Raw genomic sequence first — 21,171 nt, forward strand, 5'->3', positions numbered from 1 at the left:
CGGTAATGCTGCTTTTCTTGTCAGACTCCAAGACATGTATGTACCTCTTTTCTGGACTCTTGATTCCTTTACCGCTTGTCCATTAGCTATTTTAGTTCAACATCTTACTGTTAATTACTCTATAGTAAGTTGTAATGTCAGAAAATTTAAATCTTCTCTAATATTTATTCTTCAATATATTTTTAGCTAATCTTCGCTCTTAATTGACTCTTTCATATGATTCTTAATTTCTATAAACAGTGGATTTATGAGAACTGATTTTTTCAAATAGATTTGTTTTGAGGAATTGGCTCCTTTCATGTTGAGTATACTAACCTTGCAGTGGTCTACTTTCAAGCTTTCCCTCCCATCCTTTGTGCTGTGGTGGTCACACATTTTTATACATTTTAAACTCCACACCATATTGTTGCCATTTTTTCCTTTAGAGAGTTAATTATATTTTTTAACAATTTTAAAAGTAGCTTTTAAAATGTGCATTTATTTCCACCATTTCCAGAGTTCTTGACTATTTTGGTATAGATTCTTTCTTCCTAAAGAACTTCCTAAACATTTTTATAACAGTCTGCTGGCAGTGAATTCTCTCTCCCCTTTTATTTGTCTCATAGAGGCTTTTTTTCCCAACTAAGTCCCCTGTTTTTATACTTTTTTTTTCTTCCAGCTTTATTGAAATATAATTGACATACATTACTCTGTAAGTTAAGGTGTACAGCATGATTTAACTTAACATATATCACAAGATGATGACCACAATAAATTTAGTGAACATCCATCATCTCATATAGATATGAAATTAAAGAAATAGAAAAGAAAAAATTTTCCTTGTGTTGAGAACGCTTAGAATTTACTCTTATCAGCTTTTATGTATAACAAACAGCAGTGTTAATTTTATTTATCATGTTTTATATTATATTCCTAGTACTTATTTATCTTATAACTGAAAGCTTGTAATTTTTGACCACCTTCATCCAATCCTTCCTCCTCCCACTGCTTTGCCTGTGGTAACAACAGATTTGACCTCTTTTTCTGTGAGTTTGTTTCTTTCTGAAGTATAATTTACCTATAACCATTGGTTCCCATTACATGTCATAGTGATTCAAATATTTCTGTATATTTCAAATGTATTTCAAAATGATCACCAGAATAAGTCTAGTATCATCTGTCACCATACAAATATATTACATAATTATTGGTTATTTCCCTACACTGTACACTTCAAAGCCATGACTCATTCATTTTGCATCTGGAAGTTTGAACCTCTTAATCTCCCTCACCTATTGTTTCTGTTTTTTACAACAGCTTATTATCTTTCCAATTTTTAAGGAGAGTTTTATATGTTGGGGTTTTTTAAAAAAAATTTTTATAGGGTTTTATACTTTTTTTTTTTTTTACTTTTATGATGCGTTTAAATTTTTACCATATACAACATGGTATTCTCATTTTAATTCTTTTTACTTTTACTGAATGTTCATTGCTGGTATGTAAGAAAGAACTCAGTTAATTTTGGTAAGCTGATTTTTTTTGTATCCAGCAATCTTGATGAACTCTATTAGTTATAGTAGATTTTCTTCAGAATGTCTTATAGCGTATCATCTGTGGACAGTGAGATTTTTATTTCTCCACTTCTAACCATTTTATCTTTAATTTTTCTTGTCTTATTGCATTATATATCATTTCCAGTACAGTATTGAATTTAAGCAGTCATAGTGGACATCGTTTTGTTCTTGACATTCAGGAAACTTTCTTATGCTTAATCATCAACTATGATGTAGAATTTGGTTAGCGACTTAACATCTTCTGTTTATAGTTTGGTAAGACTTTTGCCTTTATAATGATATTGAGTTTTTAAAATACATTTTCTCAATCTTTCGAGTTTTGTTTTTCCCTAGATTCATTTGTATGTTAATTATACTCATTGGTTTTCTAATGTGGTACCAAGAAAGAAAAGCATTCCATTAAAACCAATTTGCTAGAAGTATTTTTTTAATGTCATATTTGAATCAGAAAGAACTAAAGTTTATTTCACTGCCAGAGAGAGAAAACTGAACCGCTTCTTTTCTGCCCACAGGTATCCACAGTGAATATGTGAATTGGCTAAATAGAAAATTGAGAAAAAGAGGGAAAAAGTGATGACGATGATGTCATTTACAGCTTACTTCATTAACGCTGTTACCTATAAAAAAAGTTCCTTTATGGTGTGTAAAATTCTCCCAAACAAGATTGAAGAGCTTTTGATACTAGCTCAACCTAAAGGTTACATCACAGAGTTTTAAAAACAGTTTCATCAGTAAAACTACTTTACAGCAAGAGAATTCTATCATCTTTTATTTATTTATTTATTTATTTATTTATTTTCCTTTTTTTAAATTTTTTGGAATGGAAGGGGAAAGCCAACAGAAAAAAATTACTGCTTATGGTCGACTGCAGACATATTTAATAATTTAATCTTTGCTTTGCCTTGCCTTAGCCAGCTAACTAATTTTTTTGTTCACTAGATTATACATTCAGTCTACATTCTTAGCAGCTCACACCAGGGCCTTTCCGAGCACGGCATCTCTGCCGCTGTTTTCCGGTCTGTGACGTCCCTTCCTCTTTGTGCGGCGTGGCATGCAGTGGTGGTGAAGTGCTCTGTGTCCAGATCTCATTCTCCTGGGCTCTCGTGCTGGCACAGCCTCTACAGCTTTGGGACCTCACAATTTCTGTGCTGCATTTTCTTCAGCTGTAAAATGGGCATAATGTCTACCTCATAGCGTTCCTGGGGGGATTAAAGGAGTTAGATGTAAAGTTCTTGCAGAGTGCCTGACATTTAATAAATACCGTATCATAATAACTCCATGTATTATCATCATTTTAAAGAAGACTAGGAAAGAAGAGTACATATGTGATGTTTCAGTCCATGGTTCTCTCTGCAAAAGACAGACTGACTTCTCAAAGCCAGTTCACTAAACTTGAATTTGCCATATGATGAAATTGCCGAGTTGACCTTACATACTAATCTGACAAATTCTTTATTTTTTATTTGTTTAATTGAGATATAGTTGATTTGCCAAATTTTGTTGTTGTTAATGCAGTTTACAGTAGTTCATACAGCTTTTAAAGATTTCTGTGAGGCCAGATTGGCTAGTTGTCGTTTTGTGTTCATAGCAGCTTTTTAAAATTAAAGTCTTAAATTTGCTGAAACCAGAGGTCATAGTATGAGTCTTCTTAGTAACAGTTGTAATATTCAGAAACATATATTTCAAAAGCAGAAACTGCCCCTCTCCCCCGACCCCCCACCACCACCAAGGGCTGTGTACCTCAATGAAAGGAGTACCTAAAAAATACCATTTGCTTGTTCAAGAGGTCAGTAAGGAAGATTCCCTCTGCAAGGAGCTGGGGCCAGTGCTTTGAGAGTCTTAAATCTGATTTGTCTGCTCCTCTATAAGTATAAATAGTCAAGCTGAGAAATCAACTTAAAGATTGATCTCAAGATGGTAATACATAGAATTCCCACAGATGTACCCCACCAAAGATGGGCTCACCATCCAAAAAGTTAAAACAACAGTAATGAAATCCATTATCAATTTGAATCATCAAACCTAACAGGATTCCTAAGAACTTTAGACAATTGTACAATCTGATGGAGAGTTTAAAATTAAAACATTAAAATGATCAAAGACATAAATGAAGATATCAAACCTGTGAAGAGACCAAGATGTTATTTTTTACAAAAGAGAACTTCTAGAGATGAAAAGTAGTCAGTGAAAAGAAAATTTCAGTAGAGGAGTTTAAATAGCAGATATGACACCAATAGGAAGGAATTAGGGACTTAAGATAGAGCTGAGAAAAGTATCCAGAATGGAATACACAGAGCTCAAAAAGCAAACTATGAAAGGATAATTTAGTTACAGAGACAGTAAAAGGAAACATTACAACATACATTTAGTAGGCATTTCACTAGTAGAAACTAGGAAGGATGCAGTAGAGGTAGTATTAAAAATGATCATGGCTGGCTGTTTTTCACAGCTGTGAAAGGCAGGTCCTTATATGTTAGAGGCATAATTCCCTCCCCCCCCCCATACCAATGTACATCTTAATAAAATATCAAAACACTACAGACTAGCAGCAGATGTCTCATTAGCCCTAAGAGTTGCCAGAGGACAGTTGGATTAATAAATTTACTGTTGAAGGTAGTTTGCTACCTTATAATTCCATCAGCATCACTATTGAGGAGTAAAGTCAAAATTAAGAAATTTCCAGACTAGTGAATGACTAAGAGTTTACCTTTTGAAGGAAATAGACTGAAGGATGTACTTCAGGAAAAAGGGAATTGGCCCTAAAAGAGAGAAATGAGATACAAGAAGCATGGTGAACAAAGAAGTTGGTTAAGATGATGGTAAATAATCATTAACTGTTAAAAAAAAAAGTGTAGAATAATTCACTGACTCTACAATACTATTGTTAGGATATATCGTTCTTTAATTTGCATAGCACTGAGAGAAAAAAACAGTTAAATCTTGACAAGTTGCTTTAATGATTGTGTTCATTGGTACATTAATCTGTTACACAAACTTCTCATTCCTTTTAAATTTTTGTTACCCAGTTCAAGTAAAGTCGCAGTTGTCTTCATAAGCTTTGTTTCAAATGTGATAGAGAATCCTTTTGTACATATGTTAGTTATGGACCATAGCAAACTTTCATCAGTTTTGAAATAATTTCCATAATAGAAAAAAGTCAATAACAACTAAAACTCAAGAAATAATAGTATAATGATATTACTGAGAAATAACTAGAAGAAATAGCTCACAAGTAGTTGCTTCTTGGTGATTCACTTCTAACTATATATATGTAAATTTCATTTAAAAAAACATAAGACTGATTCAGTGAAGGAAAAATTGATATAGCTATAATATCATTTAGAAATAAATCTAAAAATAGATTTTGAGACAGAGCATTACATAATGATAAAACATTCAATAGTAATAATTTCAATTATGTAACAATGTAGCTTCAATATGTAAAAAGCAAAATAGGACAGAATTTCAATAAGAAATCGACAAGTTCTTTTCTCCTAAGACTCAAAAGTAGGTAAAGATATAGGAGATTTAGGTAAGATAATAAACTCAATCTGCTCTGTATACAATTAGATTACGTATTTCCAGTTTTCATGTACACTGGTTCATTTATAAAAAATCAGCCATTCACACTATACTGCTACAAAGCAAGTTTCAATAAATATCAGGAAGTATGTATAAAATCTATTCCCTGCCCACAAGAAAATTAGAAATCAGCTACCAAAAGATAACTGTTACCACCTTTATATTTGAAAGTGAAACCAAGCACAATTCTTTGTGGCTCAAAGCAGAAATCACAATAGAAGTCACATAGTCCTTAGAAATGGATAAATTGAAAACTCGATGTGAATTTGAAAAATGCCTCCAGAGCATTGCTTAGAGGGCTGTCTGGAGCCTGAATGCATAACTTAATGGGCTACACTGCACATCCAACTGCAGGAATTTTTACAGATGAAACTTGAACAATAAAACCAAGAGTAGAAATTGAAAAGCAAAGATATATTTATGTTAATGATAATTGACTAGTTGGTTTTGAACTGAAGGAATAAAACATCTTAAACTGTAAAGGAAGAGCAAAAAAATTAAATCAGTGCATTGCTTCTGGCTCAGAAAAATGTTATTATATAGTAGAAATGGCAGCAATCCCTAAATACATAGCTTAAATGTAGCCTCCATTAAGGTCCTTGGGAAGACTGTTTTAGTACTGAGGTCTTCATTCTAGCTTGTTTTCAAATATTTCAATATAGTAAAAGCTACAGCATTGAGGGCAAAAATGGGAAACAAAACCAAAAAAGGACAGTGGACAAAGTAGAGATTTCGGAAATAGATATAAATTATTACAGGACTCAGAGATGCTAAAAACTAAAGATGAGTTAAAGGTGGAAGAAGTTACATTCAATGAATTTTGCTATGACATTTAGAAAAATGGAATCGTGTTTTTTTCTCAGTTGTGGATAAGAGATAGATTTAAGACTATGAAAACAGTATTTTCAGAGATCAGGTTGGTTTGTCAGCACAGTAGCTATTCTACAGAAGTGTGTCAATATCAAAAGGAAGGCAGTGAAGAGAAGTGCAGAAAATGGACAGATGTGAAATCTAAGTGATGGGAGTTTATTGTACTAATTTTGCTTACTTGTGTGTTTGAAATTTTCCATAATAAAATGGTTTTAAAGGAAAGTAAGAGAATTGGAAATATGTTTACTAACTATAATTGATTAAAAAAAATTTACCCCCAAAATGTCAATAATTCTAAAAGAAAATAAAAATTATAAAACCTTGTGTTTGCTCGAATATTCACTTTTGCAATAGTAACTTATCTTCCTGGAGGGAAAACTAGCAATAGAAAAATATTTGTAAAATTGTTCGTTCACTTTACCTAGTCTTTTTATTTTTTGATTGATTGGCTGCGCTGGGTATTTGGCTGGGCTGGGTCATCGTTGCTGCATGCATGCTTTCTCTAGTTGCATAAGTCGGGGACTACAGGAGGTGTGGCTTGTGGACTTGGTTGCTCATGTGGGATCCTAGTTCCAAGACCAGGGATTGAACCTGTGTCTCCTGCATTGGCAGGTGAATTCTTAATCTAGGGATGTCCCTGCCTAGTCTCATGGGACACACAGATGTCTAAAACATTAGAGAATGCCACAATGAAATAGAATTTATTCTTTAAAATGCTGTAAATTTAGGTGTCCCCCCCAAAAAAATATTTCAGTAGCCTCTTCAGCCCCTTCTGTAACTACAGTAACGACGAATACATACTATATGTCAGGTTCTGTATCTATTCATTTAGTCGTCACAACTTTAGGAGGGCAGCGTTTATTACTGCATCTTGCAGATAAGGAAACTGTATCTTTGCAAAGTTAAGTAATTTTCAAAGTTTTTTTTTGAAATTAATTTTCAAAGTAATTTGCAAAGTAAGTGATTTTCCCAAAATCACATGTTAATAATGAGCATGACCAGTTTTTGAGCCCAGGCATTCTTGCTTCAAACTCCCTGCTTTAAATCATTTCTTCAAACTGCCTCTCCAAACTAAAGCATTTATCAAGTAGTTGATTTCCTGTTTAGGGTCATTTACTTGCTCCTAGATAGCCACTGCTAACATTTACTAACTTCTGTTTTGGTAGATTCCAGACGGTTTTGACCGTAATGCTAATGGGACTAAGCAGTGTAACGGATCTTCTGCTGTATGACTGATGACATTGTAAATAGGTACAGCCTTTTTTGGAAAACATTTTGGCAGCATATTTCAAGAGCCATAAAATGCTCATATTTTTTTTGACCTAGTTAATGCCTCTTCTGGGAATCATCTGAAGAAACAGTCCATGGAAAAAAGCCTTGAGCGCTGAAGTTAACACTGCAGCCGTGTTTGTGACAGAGCAACCTAAAGTGACCCTAAATGTTCAACAGCAAGAGAAGGATTAAACAAGTGATGGTGTATTTTTTTTAGGCAGCCAGTAAAGATGAAGTGCGATGTAACGACAGACAAAGAAAACACAGCTGTCAGTCTTACGAGCAGTACACAGACCAGTAGTGCACTAAAATTATAGCTTTTACAAATATGAAAAAAGTCAGGGACTGGGAAAACGCTGGTGAGGAGTGTTTTTCAAAAATTCTGTCATCTTTTTTTCTAATTATAAAGTCACATGATTACTTACTGTTTTTGTGCATTATTCTCATAAGCCTCGCTAGATTATCATCTACTTGGTGATTGTTCACAACTGCATGTTGGAAACAGGCAGAGAGCATCAGTGGAGCAGAGAAACCTCGGGAACCTTGCCAGGTGGCTCATTGGCTGGTGACAATTACTCTTGCCTCAGCAGACTGAGCTGACCCTCACAAAGTGAGCAGTGCGGTTTGGGAAGCAGGACTAAGATCTCTGGAGTCGGGAGAACTTGCTGTGTGTCTTTGGCTCTCTTCTCAGCCCTTCAACTGTGTAAAAAGCTCTATTTCCTGACTCATAAAATTGGAGCTACTGACATCAAAGTCTGGCACTCTTGGTAGATGCTCTGGAAGTGTCTTGCAGTCGGTTATGGCCCTTATGAAGTGGTCCTGGTCTTTTTTCATCCTTGGATGACAGGAGCAGTTAGATGGCTGACTTCCTTTGCCTGAAATCTTCTGAGCAGCAGCTTTGCCATGTCCATTTTCTGTCTTCTGCTGCAGCTTGTTAATCCATGATTTAAAGATGAAGATCAAAAAGATTTTGTCATTCGATGTGGCTGGCGAAATTTTCAGCTTTGTTTTAGTTATATATTTTTTTCTGATTATAAAAGTATGATAAATGCTGGTAGTCAAACATTGAGAAGATGCAAGAAGCTGAAAGAAGAAAATTACACTAATCTTTCTACCCAGAATAATCATTAGATACATTCCAGTTCTTTTCTGTTTAGCTTTTTCTGAATATCTGTGTTTTTTTTGTTTTTTTTTGTTTTTTTTATAGGCGAACTCTTATAAGAACCCCTGTTATGTTTGGGGCAAGTTTAATAGGTTGCTCTGTGTTCATTTTGAGATAGTTTATCTTTAACAAATACATGATTCCTAAATAAGTATGAAGACCAAGCTGGCAATAGGTAACAGATGGAGAAAGGGCAGGGGTGGATAGCTCTGCCTTGATTAGTTGGAAAATATATTCGTAGTTCTGATTGCTCTTAAAGAGTGAACTTACAGGTAAAGTATAATTACCCAAATCATGCTTCCTGGACTTTTTTAGTACTTTCTTGCTACTGTTTTTATTGTAAGTAACCCTGTACTATTTTAGGCCATGCGTTGTGAATTATACCATGAAAAATTATCTTATATAAATAAACTTGGAATGAAGAAGCTTACAAGGGACTTCCCTGGCAGTCCAGTGGATAGGACTCTGCACTTCCACTACAAGGGACCTGGGCTCGATCCCTGGTTGGGGGACTAAAATCTGGAAGCCACACAGCGTGGCCAGAAAAGAAGCTTACAAAATACCCCAAATTCCTTGGCTCTCGGGCTTATCAGTTTTAGAAACTGCAATTTTAAAAACTCATCAGTTCCTGTGCTGTCTTCTGGAGAAAAGTAGGAAATGTATCCAGTGATGGAAGCAACCGAGTAACCAGTAGCTGTGACGGCTTAGCCCGAGCTGTGGCGGTCACGTGGGGGCCAGCACTGATGCTGCATTACCCTGTATGTGTGTGGGTCCTCAGTCATGTCTGACTCTCGGCAGCCCCATGGACTGTAACTCACCAGGCTCCTCTGTCCATGGGATTCTCCAGGCAGGAATACCGGAGCAGGTTGCCATTTCCTTCTCCAGGGCATCTTCCTGAACCTAGGGATTGAAACTGTGTCTCCTGCATTGGCAGGTAGATTCTTTACGACTGTGACACCTGGGAAGTTCCACTCTACCCTGATTTTTACTTAAATCAGAAAGAAAGAATATGTCTGTCCAGAGATAAGGAACATTGATCCTTCCATTTTCTGGACTTTGCTGTTCAAGAGAGGCTTCTATAAGATGACTTAAAAAGTGAGAGAAAAGATCTTTTTTCTCTTCTTTCATTTTTTTCTTCAGAGCAGCAGTCAAGTTATAAAAGGTGACACAGAGTCCATCCCATATAAATAATGCTCAGTGTGGTGTATCTGTCATCTCCACTCCATTGAGGAAGACGTGAAGAGTGTTTGAAGTCGGCCTATTGGTTTGCCCTGTCACCTTGGTGGCTCATGTCCCTTTGACCTCTGACGTCTGCTGCCACAAGCAGGAGGCTCCTGACTTGTTGGGAGTTAGTGTTGCTCACTCCCGCCTGGTATCTGCACATCAGGGAGGTCATTTGTCCTGACAAGGCTGAGCCATTAGGAGCCCTTACCCTAAGGCTTGTTTGTTTACCTTTCCCCAGTGTTTCCTCCTAAAGGAAAGTCACCTGACTTACTTACAGAGGAGGAAACTTAACCTGTAGCACAGTTTGAGATTCCAGCTTAGAATTTAATTTGACTTTACACAGTGCACAGGACTGAGTGCCTTTGACTTTATTTCACTTTCACACAGTACTTAGGTATGATGGGATAGGGGGAATTTGAATGTGTCAGGTGAGAATGGAGCAGAAAACTACTCCCTGGAAACCATCTATTTGGAATAACCTCGGCCCCTCCAAAACTCTGCTTGCCTGAGATGTAAACTGGCACCCTACAAAGAACTGGACAGGATCCGAGGTAGAGAATGCTGAATGTGAGGGGAAGTGGTATCTGGAGCTGTGAAAGGGAGGAAACCCTATAGAAAGTTAGCTGAATTTACACCCTGTTGTAATGAGAGAAGATGGTCAGCTTTATTTAATTCACAGTGTTTTTGAGACTTCTGTAACTGATTACTGACAGAAGTTTTTATTTTTATTTTTTTTTAATCTTTTCAGTATTGCCTGTCAGGGCACCCAACCTTGCCATGCAACGTGCTCAAATTCAAATCAACCACCATTATGTTGGACTGTGGACTGGACATGACTTCCACCCTCAACTTCCTTCCTTTGCCACTTGTTCAAAGGTATGTACTGATGCATCTGAAATAGACTGAGCTTTAGTTGGCTGAAAATGGTCCCCAGTAGCATCAAGATTGCAGTGCCCTTTGTGTTGTCCAGAGTTTACTTTGTTCCCTTAAAAACATTCTTAAAATAATATTCTTTGGCTGGGTTGATGGAAAGTGTTGTATTGATTTATTGATTGACTTCTTTATTACAACTTCTTCTGAGCTTCTGTAAAATGTTCCTGCAACTGCTTAGTGCAAGTGAGGTCATGTATATTTCATCTTTCTTGCTAATTCGTGTAGGAGCGGATAAATGGTCAACTGATAAGCCCCAAGAATTGAATTTTAGAATCATTTGCAAGGACTTGACATCATAAAGCCTGACATTTGTTTTTGGTAGGTAACTATGTATTAGATATCTGTTAGTATCTGATACTGGAGAAGGCAATGGCAACCCACTCCAGTACTCTTGCCTGGAAAATCCCATGGATGGAGGAGCCTGGTAGGCTACAGTCCCTGAGGTCGTGAAGAGTCGGACACGACTGAGCAACTTCACTTTCACTTTTCACTTTCATGCATTGGAGAAGGAAGTGGCAACCCACTCCAGTGTTCTTGCCTGGAGAATCCCGGGGACAGAGGAGACTGGTGGGCTGCCATCTATGGGGTCATACAGACTCAGACATGACTGAAGTGACTTAGCAGCAGCAGCAGCAGTATCTGATACTGGTCATCTGTAGATACACAGAATCACATATGAAGCCAAAGTCCTTGTCTTAAAGCAGACAGATTACCCCAAGCCTACAGGCAGCACTATTCACTCTTACGAAGACCTTGTCTAAGAAATCAGTTTTCCAACTTGCTGCTATTTAGAAGCAGCAATTTATAAAAGAAGCGGATCCTTTTAGAAGCAGATATACTCCCAGTAGCAAAAAGTGATAGATACCGCATGGAGGAAGGGAAACAGAAGCTATCTCAAGCAGATTTAAGAACTTAAAAGCTTAACAAGCTAGGTAAACCATCTCATGTGTTCTCATTCACTGCTGAAGAATTCACTGTGTTCAGTGATTATTCATAATGATAACCCCATGAACCTTCTACAAAAGGTATAATTAAAAATGAAGGGTTGACTTTTTTCTGAGATAAGGCATACAGTGGTGACTAGGTGGTAAAGAATCCACTTGCCAATGCACGAAATGCAGGTTCGATCCCTGGGTCAGGAAGATCCCCTGGCATAGGAAATAGCAACCCACTGGGAAATCCCATTGACACAGGAACCTGGCAGACCACAGTCCATGAGGTTACAAAGAGTCAGACATGACTGAGAGACTAAACAACACCAGAGACATAAGGCAAGGTGATGGGGACAAGATCAAAGGCAATTCCAGATTACATTTTATGCATAATTGATAAAATTCAGTTATAATCACACCCATCACTTAGAAATACATTTACCATCGATCTGGGGAGGCCTTACGAATAGCTGTGAAAAGAAGAGAGGCGAAAAGCAAAGGAGAAAAGAAAAGATGTAAGCATCTGAATGCAGAGTTCCAAAGAATAGCAAGAAGAGATAAGAAAGCCTTCTTCAGCGATCAATGCAAAGAAATAGAGAAAAAGAACAGAATGGGAAAGACTAGAGATCTCTTCAAGAAAATTAGAGATACCAAGGGAACATTTCATGCAAAGATGGACTCGATAAAGGACAGAAATGGTAGGACCTAACAGAAGCAGAAGATATTAAGAAGAGATGGCAAGAATACACGGAAGAACTGTACAAAAAAGATCTTCACAACCCAGATAATCACGATGGTGTGATCACTAATCTAGAGCCAGACATCTTGGAATGTGAAGTCAAGTGGGCCTTAGGAAGCATCACCATGAACAAAGCTAGTGGAGGGGATGGAATTCCAGTTGAGCTATTTCAAATCCTGAAAGTTGATGCTGTGAAAGTGCTGCACTCGCTATGCGAGCAAATTTGGAAAACTCAGCAGTGGCCACAGGACTGGAAAAGGTCAGTTTTCATTCCAATTCCAAAGAGAAGCAATGACAAAGAATGCTCAAACGACCGCACAATTGCACTCATCTCACATGCTGGTAAAGTAATGCTCAAAATGCTCCAAGCCAGGCTTCAGCAATACATGAACCGTGAACTCCCTGATGTTCAAGCTGGTTTTAGAAAAGCAGAGGAACCAGAGATCAAATTGCCAGCATCCGCTGGATCATGGAAAAAGCAAGAGAGTTCCAGAAAAACATCTATTTCTGCTTTATTGACTATGCCAAAGCCTTTGACTTTGTGGATCACAATAAACTGTGGAAAATTCTGAAAGAGATGGGAATACCAGACCACCTGACCTGCCTCTTGAGAAATCTGTATCCAGGTCAGGAAGCAACAGTTAGAACTGGACATGGAACAACAGACTGGTTCCAAATAGGAAAAGGAGTACGTCAAGGCTGTATATTGTCACCCTGCTTATTTAACTTGTATGCAGAGTACATCATGAGAAACGCTGGACTGGAAAAAACACAAGCTGGAATCAGGATTGCCGGGAGAAATATCAATAACCTCCTATATGCAGATGACACCACCCTTATGGCAGAAAGTGAAGAGGAACTAAAAAGCCTCTTGATGAAAATAAAAGGAGAGTGAAAAAGTTGGCTTAAAGCTCAACATTCAGAAAACGAAGATCATGGCATCCGGTCCCATCACTTCATGGGAAATAGATGGGGAAACAGTGGAATCAGTGTCAGACTTTATTTTTGGGGGGCTCCAAAATCACCGCAGATGGTGATTGCAGCCATGAAATTAAAAGACGCTTACTCCTTGGAAGAAAAGTTATGACCAACCTAGATAGTATATTCAAAACCAGAGACATTACTTTGCCGACTAAGGTTGGTCTAGTCAAGGCTATGGTTTTTCCAGTGGTCATGTATGGATGTGAGAGTTGGACTGTGAAGAAAGCTGAGTGCCGAAGCATTGATGCTTTTGAACTGTGGTGTTGGAGAAGACTCTTGCGAGTCCCTTGGACTGCAAGGAGATCCAACCAGTCCATTCTGAAGGAGATCAGCCCTGGGATTTCTTTGGAAGAAATGATGCTAAAGCTGAATCTCCAGTACTTTGGCCACCTCATGCGAAGAGTTGACTCATTGGAAAAGACTTTGATGCTGGGAGGGATTGGGGGCAGGAGGAAAATGGGTAGGATGAGATGGCTGGATGGCATCACAGACTCGATAGCCGTGAGTCTGAGTAAACTCCAGGAGATGGTGATGGACAGGGAGGCCTGGCGTGCTGCGATTCATGGGGTCGCAAACAGTCGGACACGACTGAGCAACTGAACTGAACTGATATTATCCAAAAGAGAAAAGAAGTGTATTCAGAGTTGATTCAGGAACTGTAAGTGTCACATATATTTCTTGACAAAATTGATGAACAAGTTTTTCCTTATTAAAATAGCCTAACATAAGGAGATCCAACCAGTCCATTCTAAAGGAGATTAGCCCTGGGTGTTCTTTGGAAAGACTGATGCTAAAACTGAAACTCCAGTACTTTGGCCACCTCATGCAAAGACTTGACTCACTGGAAAAGACCCTGATGCTGAGAGGGATTGGGGGCAGGAGGAAAAGGGGACGACAGAGGATGAGATGCTGGATGGCCTCACCGACTCAATGGACATAAGTTTGGGTGAACTCCGGGAGTTGGTGATGGACAGGAAGGCCTGGCGTGCAGCGATTCACAAAGAGTCAGATGTGACTGAGTGACTGAACTGAACTAAACTGAATAACATTGTCTGTTTCCTTCCAATGGTTAAAATGTTCATTCCCTTAATGTTAAAAATCTTCAGAGTCCTGGACCACAGGACACAGACAAGAACGGGACAGCTCTTCTTTCCTCAAGGAATTTGGTGTCCTTCAGGAGAGAAGGAATTACACTGCTGAAGATTTAGTTATACTTGTGTTACAAAAACAACTGTCTATATATTTGTGATAAATACTAAAGAAAACAAAAAGCGGGGTATGCTGAGGGTTCCCAAAAGGGCACCCACATGCTTTGCAGGGTCATGAGTCATCTAGGTATTCAAACCTGGGTCGTACAGACAGTCCTCGCTACATGTTTTTTCCCTCTCCTGTTCATTCCTGTCTTTAACTAGTTCTGTGTTCTCAAGTAGGTAGAAAATCTGCTTCTACTCTCTCTTCTTGTCATTGTTTTTCTCTCTGAGGGACATTATACTAATGGGATGATTAGCAGCCCATGGCAGTTCCTCACAACAAGTGTCTTCATTTACTCAAAATCTGGGCAATCTACTTGGCTGAAATATTAATAGTATCCCCAGTCCCCCCCTACCTCTTTGTCCTGCTTTGTTTGTCTTCAGAACACTTCTCGTTACATCATACAGACGTATTTGCTTTACATATTGTCTTCTTCTCTATGAAAGGTAAGTTTTATAAGGGCAGAGAGTTTGTTTGCTCTCTTTTGTTTGTATCCCCAGTGCCTAAAATAGTTCCTGGTATGCAGTAGCTGCTCAGTAAATATTTGTGATAATGAATGAATCACTTTATCTTCTCTGGTTTTCAACCCTTCTCGCCTCTTGAGTCATTTCACTTTTATAATCTTTCCTTTATCTTGAATCTTTCCATCTTGACTTGTTCCCATTTAATTATGCTCAATCACTTCTAACTTAAAAGTTTCTTTTAAATATCTTTCTAACCTTCTCTCAATTCCACTGTCCCCTTCAGCATTCCTGCTTCTCTCCCATCTGCTTTGCCCACACAACCCACCAGGACATCCCTCAGTAAAATCACAGATGACTTCCATGTCATTAGCTGTGATACTCCGTTGTCTCCCTCATTCTCCTTGGCCATTTAGCATCACTCTCCTCCATGATCATGCCATCCTGGTTTTCTTTACTTCTCTCACTCTTCCTCTCCTATCTCCTTTGGGGATTCAGTTTCCTCCATCTAGCCATCACACATCAGAATTCTAAAGTACTCAGTACTTAGCCACAGAGCCTCTACTAAGGGAATTTAATAAATGCTCAGGGCCTCGATATCCATCCAGACAGTCACTTACAAATGTATATTTTTCAGTTAATAATGCTCTTCTGAGTTCCACATTCATAAATCCAAAATGCCCACTCGGCTTCTGTCTTTGGATGTACCCTTGAAAGCACGTCAAAACTCAACATGCCCCAAGCTGAGATCATGATTAGACTTGGTCCAGAAGAGGAGAACCAACCCTCCCAGACCGGGTCCTGCCCGTTGCTGCCCTGTCTTAGGAAAGGGCATCCTGATAGAAAGACCAGAGAACTGGGAGTTCCCCTAGATGCCCCCTTTCTCCCTTCCTGCACCCAGTCTTTCATTTGTCGTTGCTGTTGTTGTATAGTCACTGTCATGTCTGACTTTTGCGACCCCATGAACTCTTTGGGGCAGGCTCCTCTGACCATGGGGTTTCCCAGACAAGAATACTAGAGTGGGGATGCCATTTCCTCCTCCAGAGAATCTTCCTGTCCCAGGGATTGAACCCAGGTCTCCTGCATTGGCAGGTGGGTTCTTTACTACTGAGCCACCAGAGAAGCCAAGTCTCTCATTGAGCCTTGTCATTTTTTACCTCCCAGATAGTGTCGCTTCTCATAAGTGCTACTGTGGTGGTCATCACCCTCCTTTACATGCGTTACTGCTGAAGCCTTCTAACCAGTGTCTTCACTTCTGTCCTTGCCTCTGTCTGAATCCAGAGTCTTCTTTTTGTGCAATGTTTCATTTTGGAGTTACTTCACATTTATGGAAAAGTTGCGAGAATAGTACAGACAATTCCCAATTATTGTTACCAGTTATTGACACTTTATCACATTTACTTTATCACTTCCTCTTAATACATACACATATAGTTTCTTCTGACCCATTTGAAAGATAGACATGATGCTTCTTTGCCCCTTGAATACTCAAGTTCATGTTTTATAAGAGGACATTCTCTTACATAACCGCAGCACAATAATCAAAATCCAGAAACTTACATTGATATCATCCTAGAATCTGAGCTATATTGGGCTTCCCAGATGGCGCTGGTTGTAAAAAACCCACCTGCTAATGCAGCAGACGTAAGAAATGGAGTTCACCTCTTACACTGTGGGTGGGAATGCAAACTAGTACAGCCACTGTGGAGAACAGTGTGGAGATTCCTTAAAAAACTGGAAATAGAACTGCCATACGACCCAGCAATACCACTGCTGGGCATACACACCAAGGAAACCAGAATTGAAAGAGACACGTGTACCCCAATGTTCATCGCAGCACTGTTTACTATAGCCAGGACATGGAAGCGACCTAGATGTCCATCAGCAGACGCATGGATAAGAAAGCTGTGGTACATATTCACAATGGAATATTAATCACCTATTAAAAAGAATGCATTTGAATCAGTTCTAATGAGGTGGATGAAACTGGAGCCAATTATACAGAGCAAAGTAAGTCAGAAAGAAAAACACCAATACAGTATATTGAAGCATATATATGGAATTTAGAAAGATGGTAACAATGACCCTATAGGCGAGACAGCAAAAGAGACACAGATGTAAAGAACAGTCTTTTGGACTCTGTGGGAGAAGGTGAGGGTGGGATGACTTGAGAGAGTAACACTGAAACATGTTTATTACCATATGTGAGAAAGATCGCCAGTCCAGGTTCGATGCATGAGACAGGGTGCTCAGGGCTGGTGCACTGGGATGACCCCTGAGGGATGGGATGGGGAGGGAGGTGGGAGGGAGGGTCAGGATGGGGAACACATGTCCACCCATGGCGGATTCATGTCAATGTATGGCAAAAACCACCACAATATTGTAAAGTAATTAGCATCCAATTAAAATAAATAAAAAAAAACAAAAATTTTAGAAAGGGAAAAAAAAAAAAAAAAACGTGGTTCAATCTCTGGGTCAGGAAGATGCCCTGGAAAGGGCATGGCTACCCACTCCAGTTTTCTTGCCTGGGAAATCCAGTGGACAGAAGAGCCTGGCAGTCTACCGTCCATGGGGTCGCAAAGAGTCGGACGTGGCAGAAGCAACTTAGCACCTTATTTATATTTCCTAAGCTATACCAGCTCATATTCTCTGTAATGCCTTTTATAGCAAAAAAAGAAAAGCAACTTACTGGTCCAGGGTTCAATCCAGATGACACATTGCATTCAGTCATGTCTTTAATCTTCAATCTGGAAGAGTTTCACAGCTCTGTGTCTTTGATGACCTTGCCATTTTTAGGAGTACAGGCTAATTATTTTATGTAGCATCTTTCAATTTGGGTTTGTCTCATGATTCTTCTGGAGAAGGCAATGCACCCCACTCCAGTACTCTTGCCTGGAAAATCCCATGGATGGAGGAGCCTCGTAGGCTGCAGTCCATGGGGTCGCTAAGAGTCGGATACGACTGGGCGACTTCCCTTTCACTTTTCACTTTCATGCATTGGAGAAGGAAATGGCAACCCACTCCAGTGTTCTTGCCTGGAGAATCCCAGGGATGGGGGAGCCTGGTGGGCTGCCGTCTATGGGGTCGCACAGAGTCGGACACGACTGAAGTGACTTAGCAGCAGCAGCAGCATGATTCTTCACAATGAGGTTGGGGTTCCTGTTTTTGGTAGGATTACCACACAAATGGTGGTACATGTTATCAGAGGGCACTTGATGTCAGTTTTCTCCGAAATCACCTTTTATTAATAGAAAGACTGATCTAATCTCGTCTCTCATCTGTTTGAGATCTTTCACTGGATTTTTCATTGCTTTAGGCTAAGTACCAAGTTCCTCTTGGTACATTTCAGGCCCTTCTAGCCTCCTGCTCTTTGTATTCCTCCAGTTTCAAAGCCTTCGCTCCTGCCTGGGAGCCGTCTACACAGATTGCTCCTTCAGCCAAGAAGGCTCTCCGCCTTTCCCCCATCCCACCTTTGCCTTAGCCTACCAACTGAGCAGGAGCTCCTCTCTGAAATCATTTCTGATACCCCTTGCTACATGGGAAGGACAGAGAGATGGCGTTTTCGTTGGCTGAGAGGGAGCGTAGTGTATATGGGACTCTCCATGAAATTTCATTTGAATAACCTTTTTTAAGACATCCATACTGAAGGCTGGTGAGAGTGATTGGGCTTTGCAGCTATCTTCTTGCTCTGTTCCCTCTAAACCCTGCCCCTGATCCCACTACCGACGGCTCAGTGATGAAGAAGAACCCTCCTATCAGCACAGGAGATACAGATTCAATCCCTGGGTTGGGAGGATCCCCTGGAGGAGGAAATGGCAACCCACTTCAGTATTCTGGCCTGGGAAATCCTATGGACAGAGGAGCCTGGCGGGCTACAGTCCATGGGATCACAAAAGAATCAGACACAATGAGGGACAAATCAACACACACACACACACACACACTTGCCCTTTGACCCAGTTTCCCCTTGACTTCCCAGTACCCAGATCTCAGCTCCATCAGCAGACTCAAGGGGTGCTGATGCTGCCTAGATCACTCTCGTGTTAGGAGACTTTGTGGCGCTTTGTGTGGCACTGCCTCATCATTAGTCACAGCTTGTTCTCTGTGTGTGTGACTACTTGATCAGTTTTCCCTACCCTGTCAGGATGACAGGCACATTTTGCTCGTGGTCAGTATCACCACCCTCTGAGTGCTTGACACGTAAGTCAAGACTCATGAATGAACACGTGAAGATGAATACCTCTTTCCCCCTTCAACACGTCACTAAGTGATGAGGCCGTTCCCTATCCCTCGTTCTGGAAAGTCACCCTCTGTCTTCACCTCGTGTTCCTGTTCTGTGTTCCTGCTTTCTCACACCTCTGTGCCCTGTCTCAAGCGCCCTTCCTGTATGAGCCATAAAACCTCTGCGCTCCCTGTCTTAGCGTTTGTTTTATTCTATTGTACTTGCTGTTTACCGTCTCCCTGTCCTGCAGTGGAAGCTCCTCAGACCCAAGGGTTATTTATTGCCATATCCCTCTCCTTTGCCTACTTTAATCAAGAGTAAGTTTTTATAAATATATTTTGAATGAATGCATGTAGTCATGCCTCTCGCACTATTTCCTGATTATGAAAGTAATGCATTTCAAAGTCGGAAAACGGGAAAATGAAACATAAAGAGAAAATGAATTGCATACCATGTTCATTCTACCTTTCACTGTTTTTCTAGACAATAGGATATTTTTAAAGACGTTAGGTTGTTTATTTAGTTACTTTACCTGTTTTTAAAACTACTAAAAAAATTTTTGTATACATATTTTTTTGACTATAACATTTTTTAATGGCACCCTTTTTTTCCATAGAAATTATTGTTAAATAGTGGGTACAAAAATGTGTTCAGTTCAGTTCAGTCACTCAGTCATGTCCAACTCTTTGCAACCCCATGAATCGCAGCATGCCAGGCCTCCCTGTCCATCACCAACTCCTGGAGTTCACTCAGACTCATGTCCATCGAGTTGGTGATGCCATCCAGCCAGCTCATCCTCTGTCGTCCCCTTCTCCTCCTGCCCCCAATCCCTCCCAGCATCAGAGTCTTTTCCAATGAGTCAACTCTTTGCATGACGTGGCCAAAGTACTGGAGTTTCAGCTTCAGCATCATTCCTTCCAAAGAACACCCAGGACTGATCTCCTTTAGAATGGACTGGTTGGATCTCCTTGCAGTCCAAGGGACTTTCAGGAGTCTTCTCCAACACCACAGTTCAAAAGCATCAATTCTTCGGCGCTTGGCCTTCTTCACAGTCCAACTCTCACATCCATACATGACTATTGGAAAAACCATAGCCTTGACTAGACAGACCTTAGTCGGCAGAGTATGTCTCTGCTTTTGAATATGCTATCTAGGTTGGTCATAACTTTTCTTCCAAGGAGTAAGCGTCTTTTAATTTCATCGCTGCAGTTGCCATCTGGAGTGATTTTGGAGCCTCAAAAACTAAAGTCTGACACTGTTTCGACTGTTTCCCCATCTATTTCCCATGAGGTGATGGGACCTGATGCCATGATCTTCATTTTCTGAATGTTGAGCTTTAAGCCAACTTTTTCACTCTCCTCTTTCTTTCACTTTCATCAGAGGCTTTTTAGTTCCTCTTCACTTTTTGCCATAAGGGTGGTGTCATCTGCATATCTGAGGTTGTTAATATTTCTCCTGGTAATCTTGATTCCAGCTTGTGTTTCTTCCAGTCCAGCGTTTCTCATGATGTACTCTGCATATAAGTTAAAAAAGGAAGATGACAGTATACAGCCTTGGCGTACTCCTTTTCCTATTTGGAACCAGTCTGTTGTTCCATGTCCAGTTCTAACTGTTGCTTCCTGACCTGCATACAGATTTCTCAAGAGGCAGGTCAGGTGGTCTGGAACTCCCATCTCTCTCAGAATTTTCCACAGTTTATTGTGATCCACAAAGTCAAAGGCTTTGGCATAGTCAGTAAAGCAGAAATAGATGTTTTTCTGGAACTCTCTTGCTTTTTTCATCATCCAGCAGATGCTGGCAATTTGATCTCTGGTTCCTCTGCTTTTTCTAAAACCAGCTTCAACATCAGGGAGTTCACGGTTCACGTATTGCTGAAGCCTGGCTTGGAGCATTTTGAGCATTACTTTACTAGCATGTGAGATGAGTGCAATTGTGCGGTCGTTTGAGCATTCTTTGGCATTGCCTTTCTTTGGAATTGGAATGAAAACT

General features: G+C 39.7%; 1 protein-coding gene across 1 annotated transcript in view; it reads left to right on the top strand.

The window, feature by feature from the left end:
* INTS9 (integrator complex subunit 9) overlaps window positions 1-21,171 on the top strand; it is a 133,040-nt gene that overhangs the window by 28,424 nt on the left and 83,445 nt on the right. Inside the window, exon 2 of the mRNA XM_068973950.1 lies at window positions 10,412-10,539. Coding sequence (XP_068830051.1) covers window positions 10,412-10,539 — 128 coding nt within the window. The remainder of the gene's footprint in view (window positions 1-10,411; window positions 10,540-21,171) is intronic.

The sequence above is a fragment of the Capricornis sumatraensis genome, chromosome 6 (genome assembly GCF_032405125.1).
Source record: "Capricornis sumatraensis isolate serow.1 chromosome 6, serow.2, whole genome shotgun sequence".
Classification (NCBI taxonomy): domain Eukaryota; kingdom Metazoa; phylum Chordata; class Mammalia; order Artiodactyla; family Bovidae; genus Capricornis; species Capricornis sumatraensis.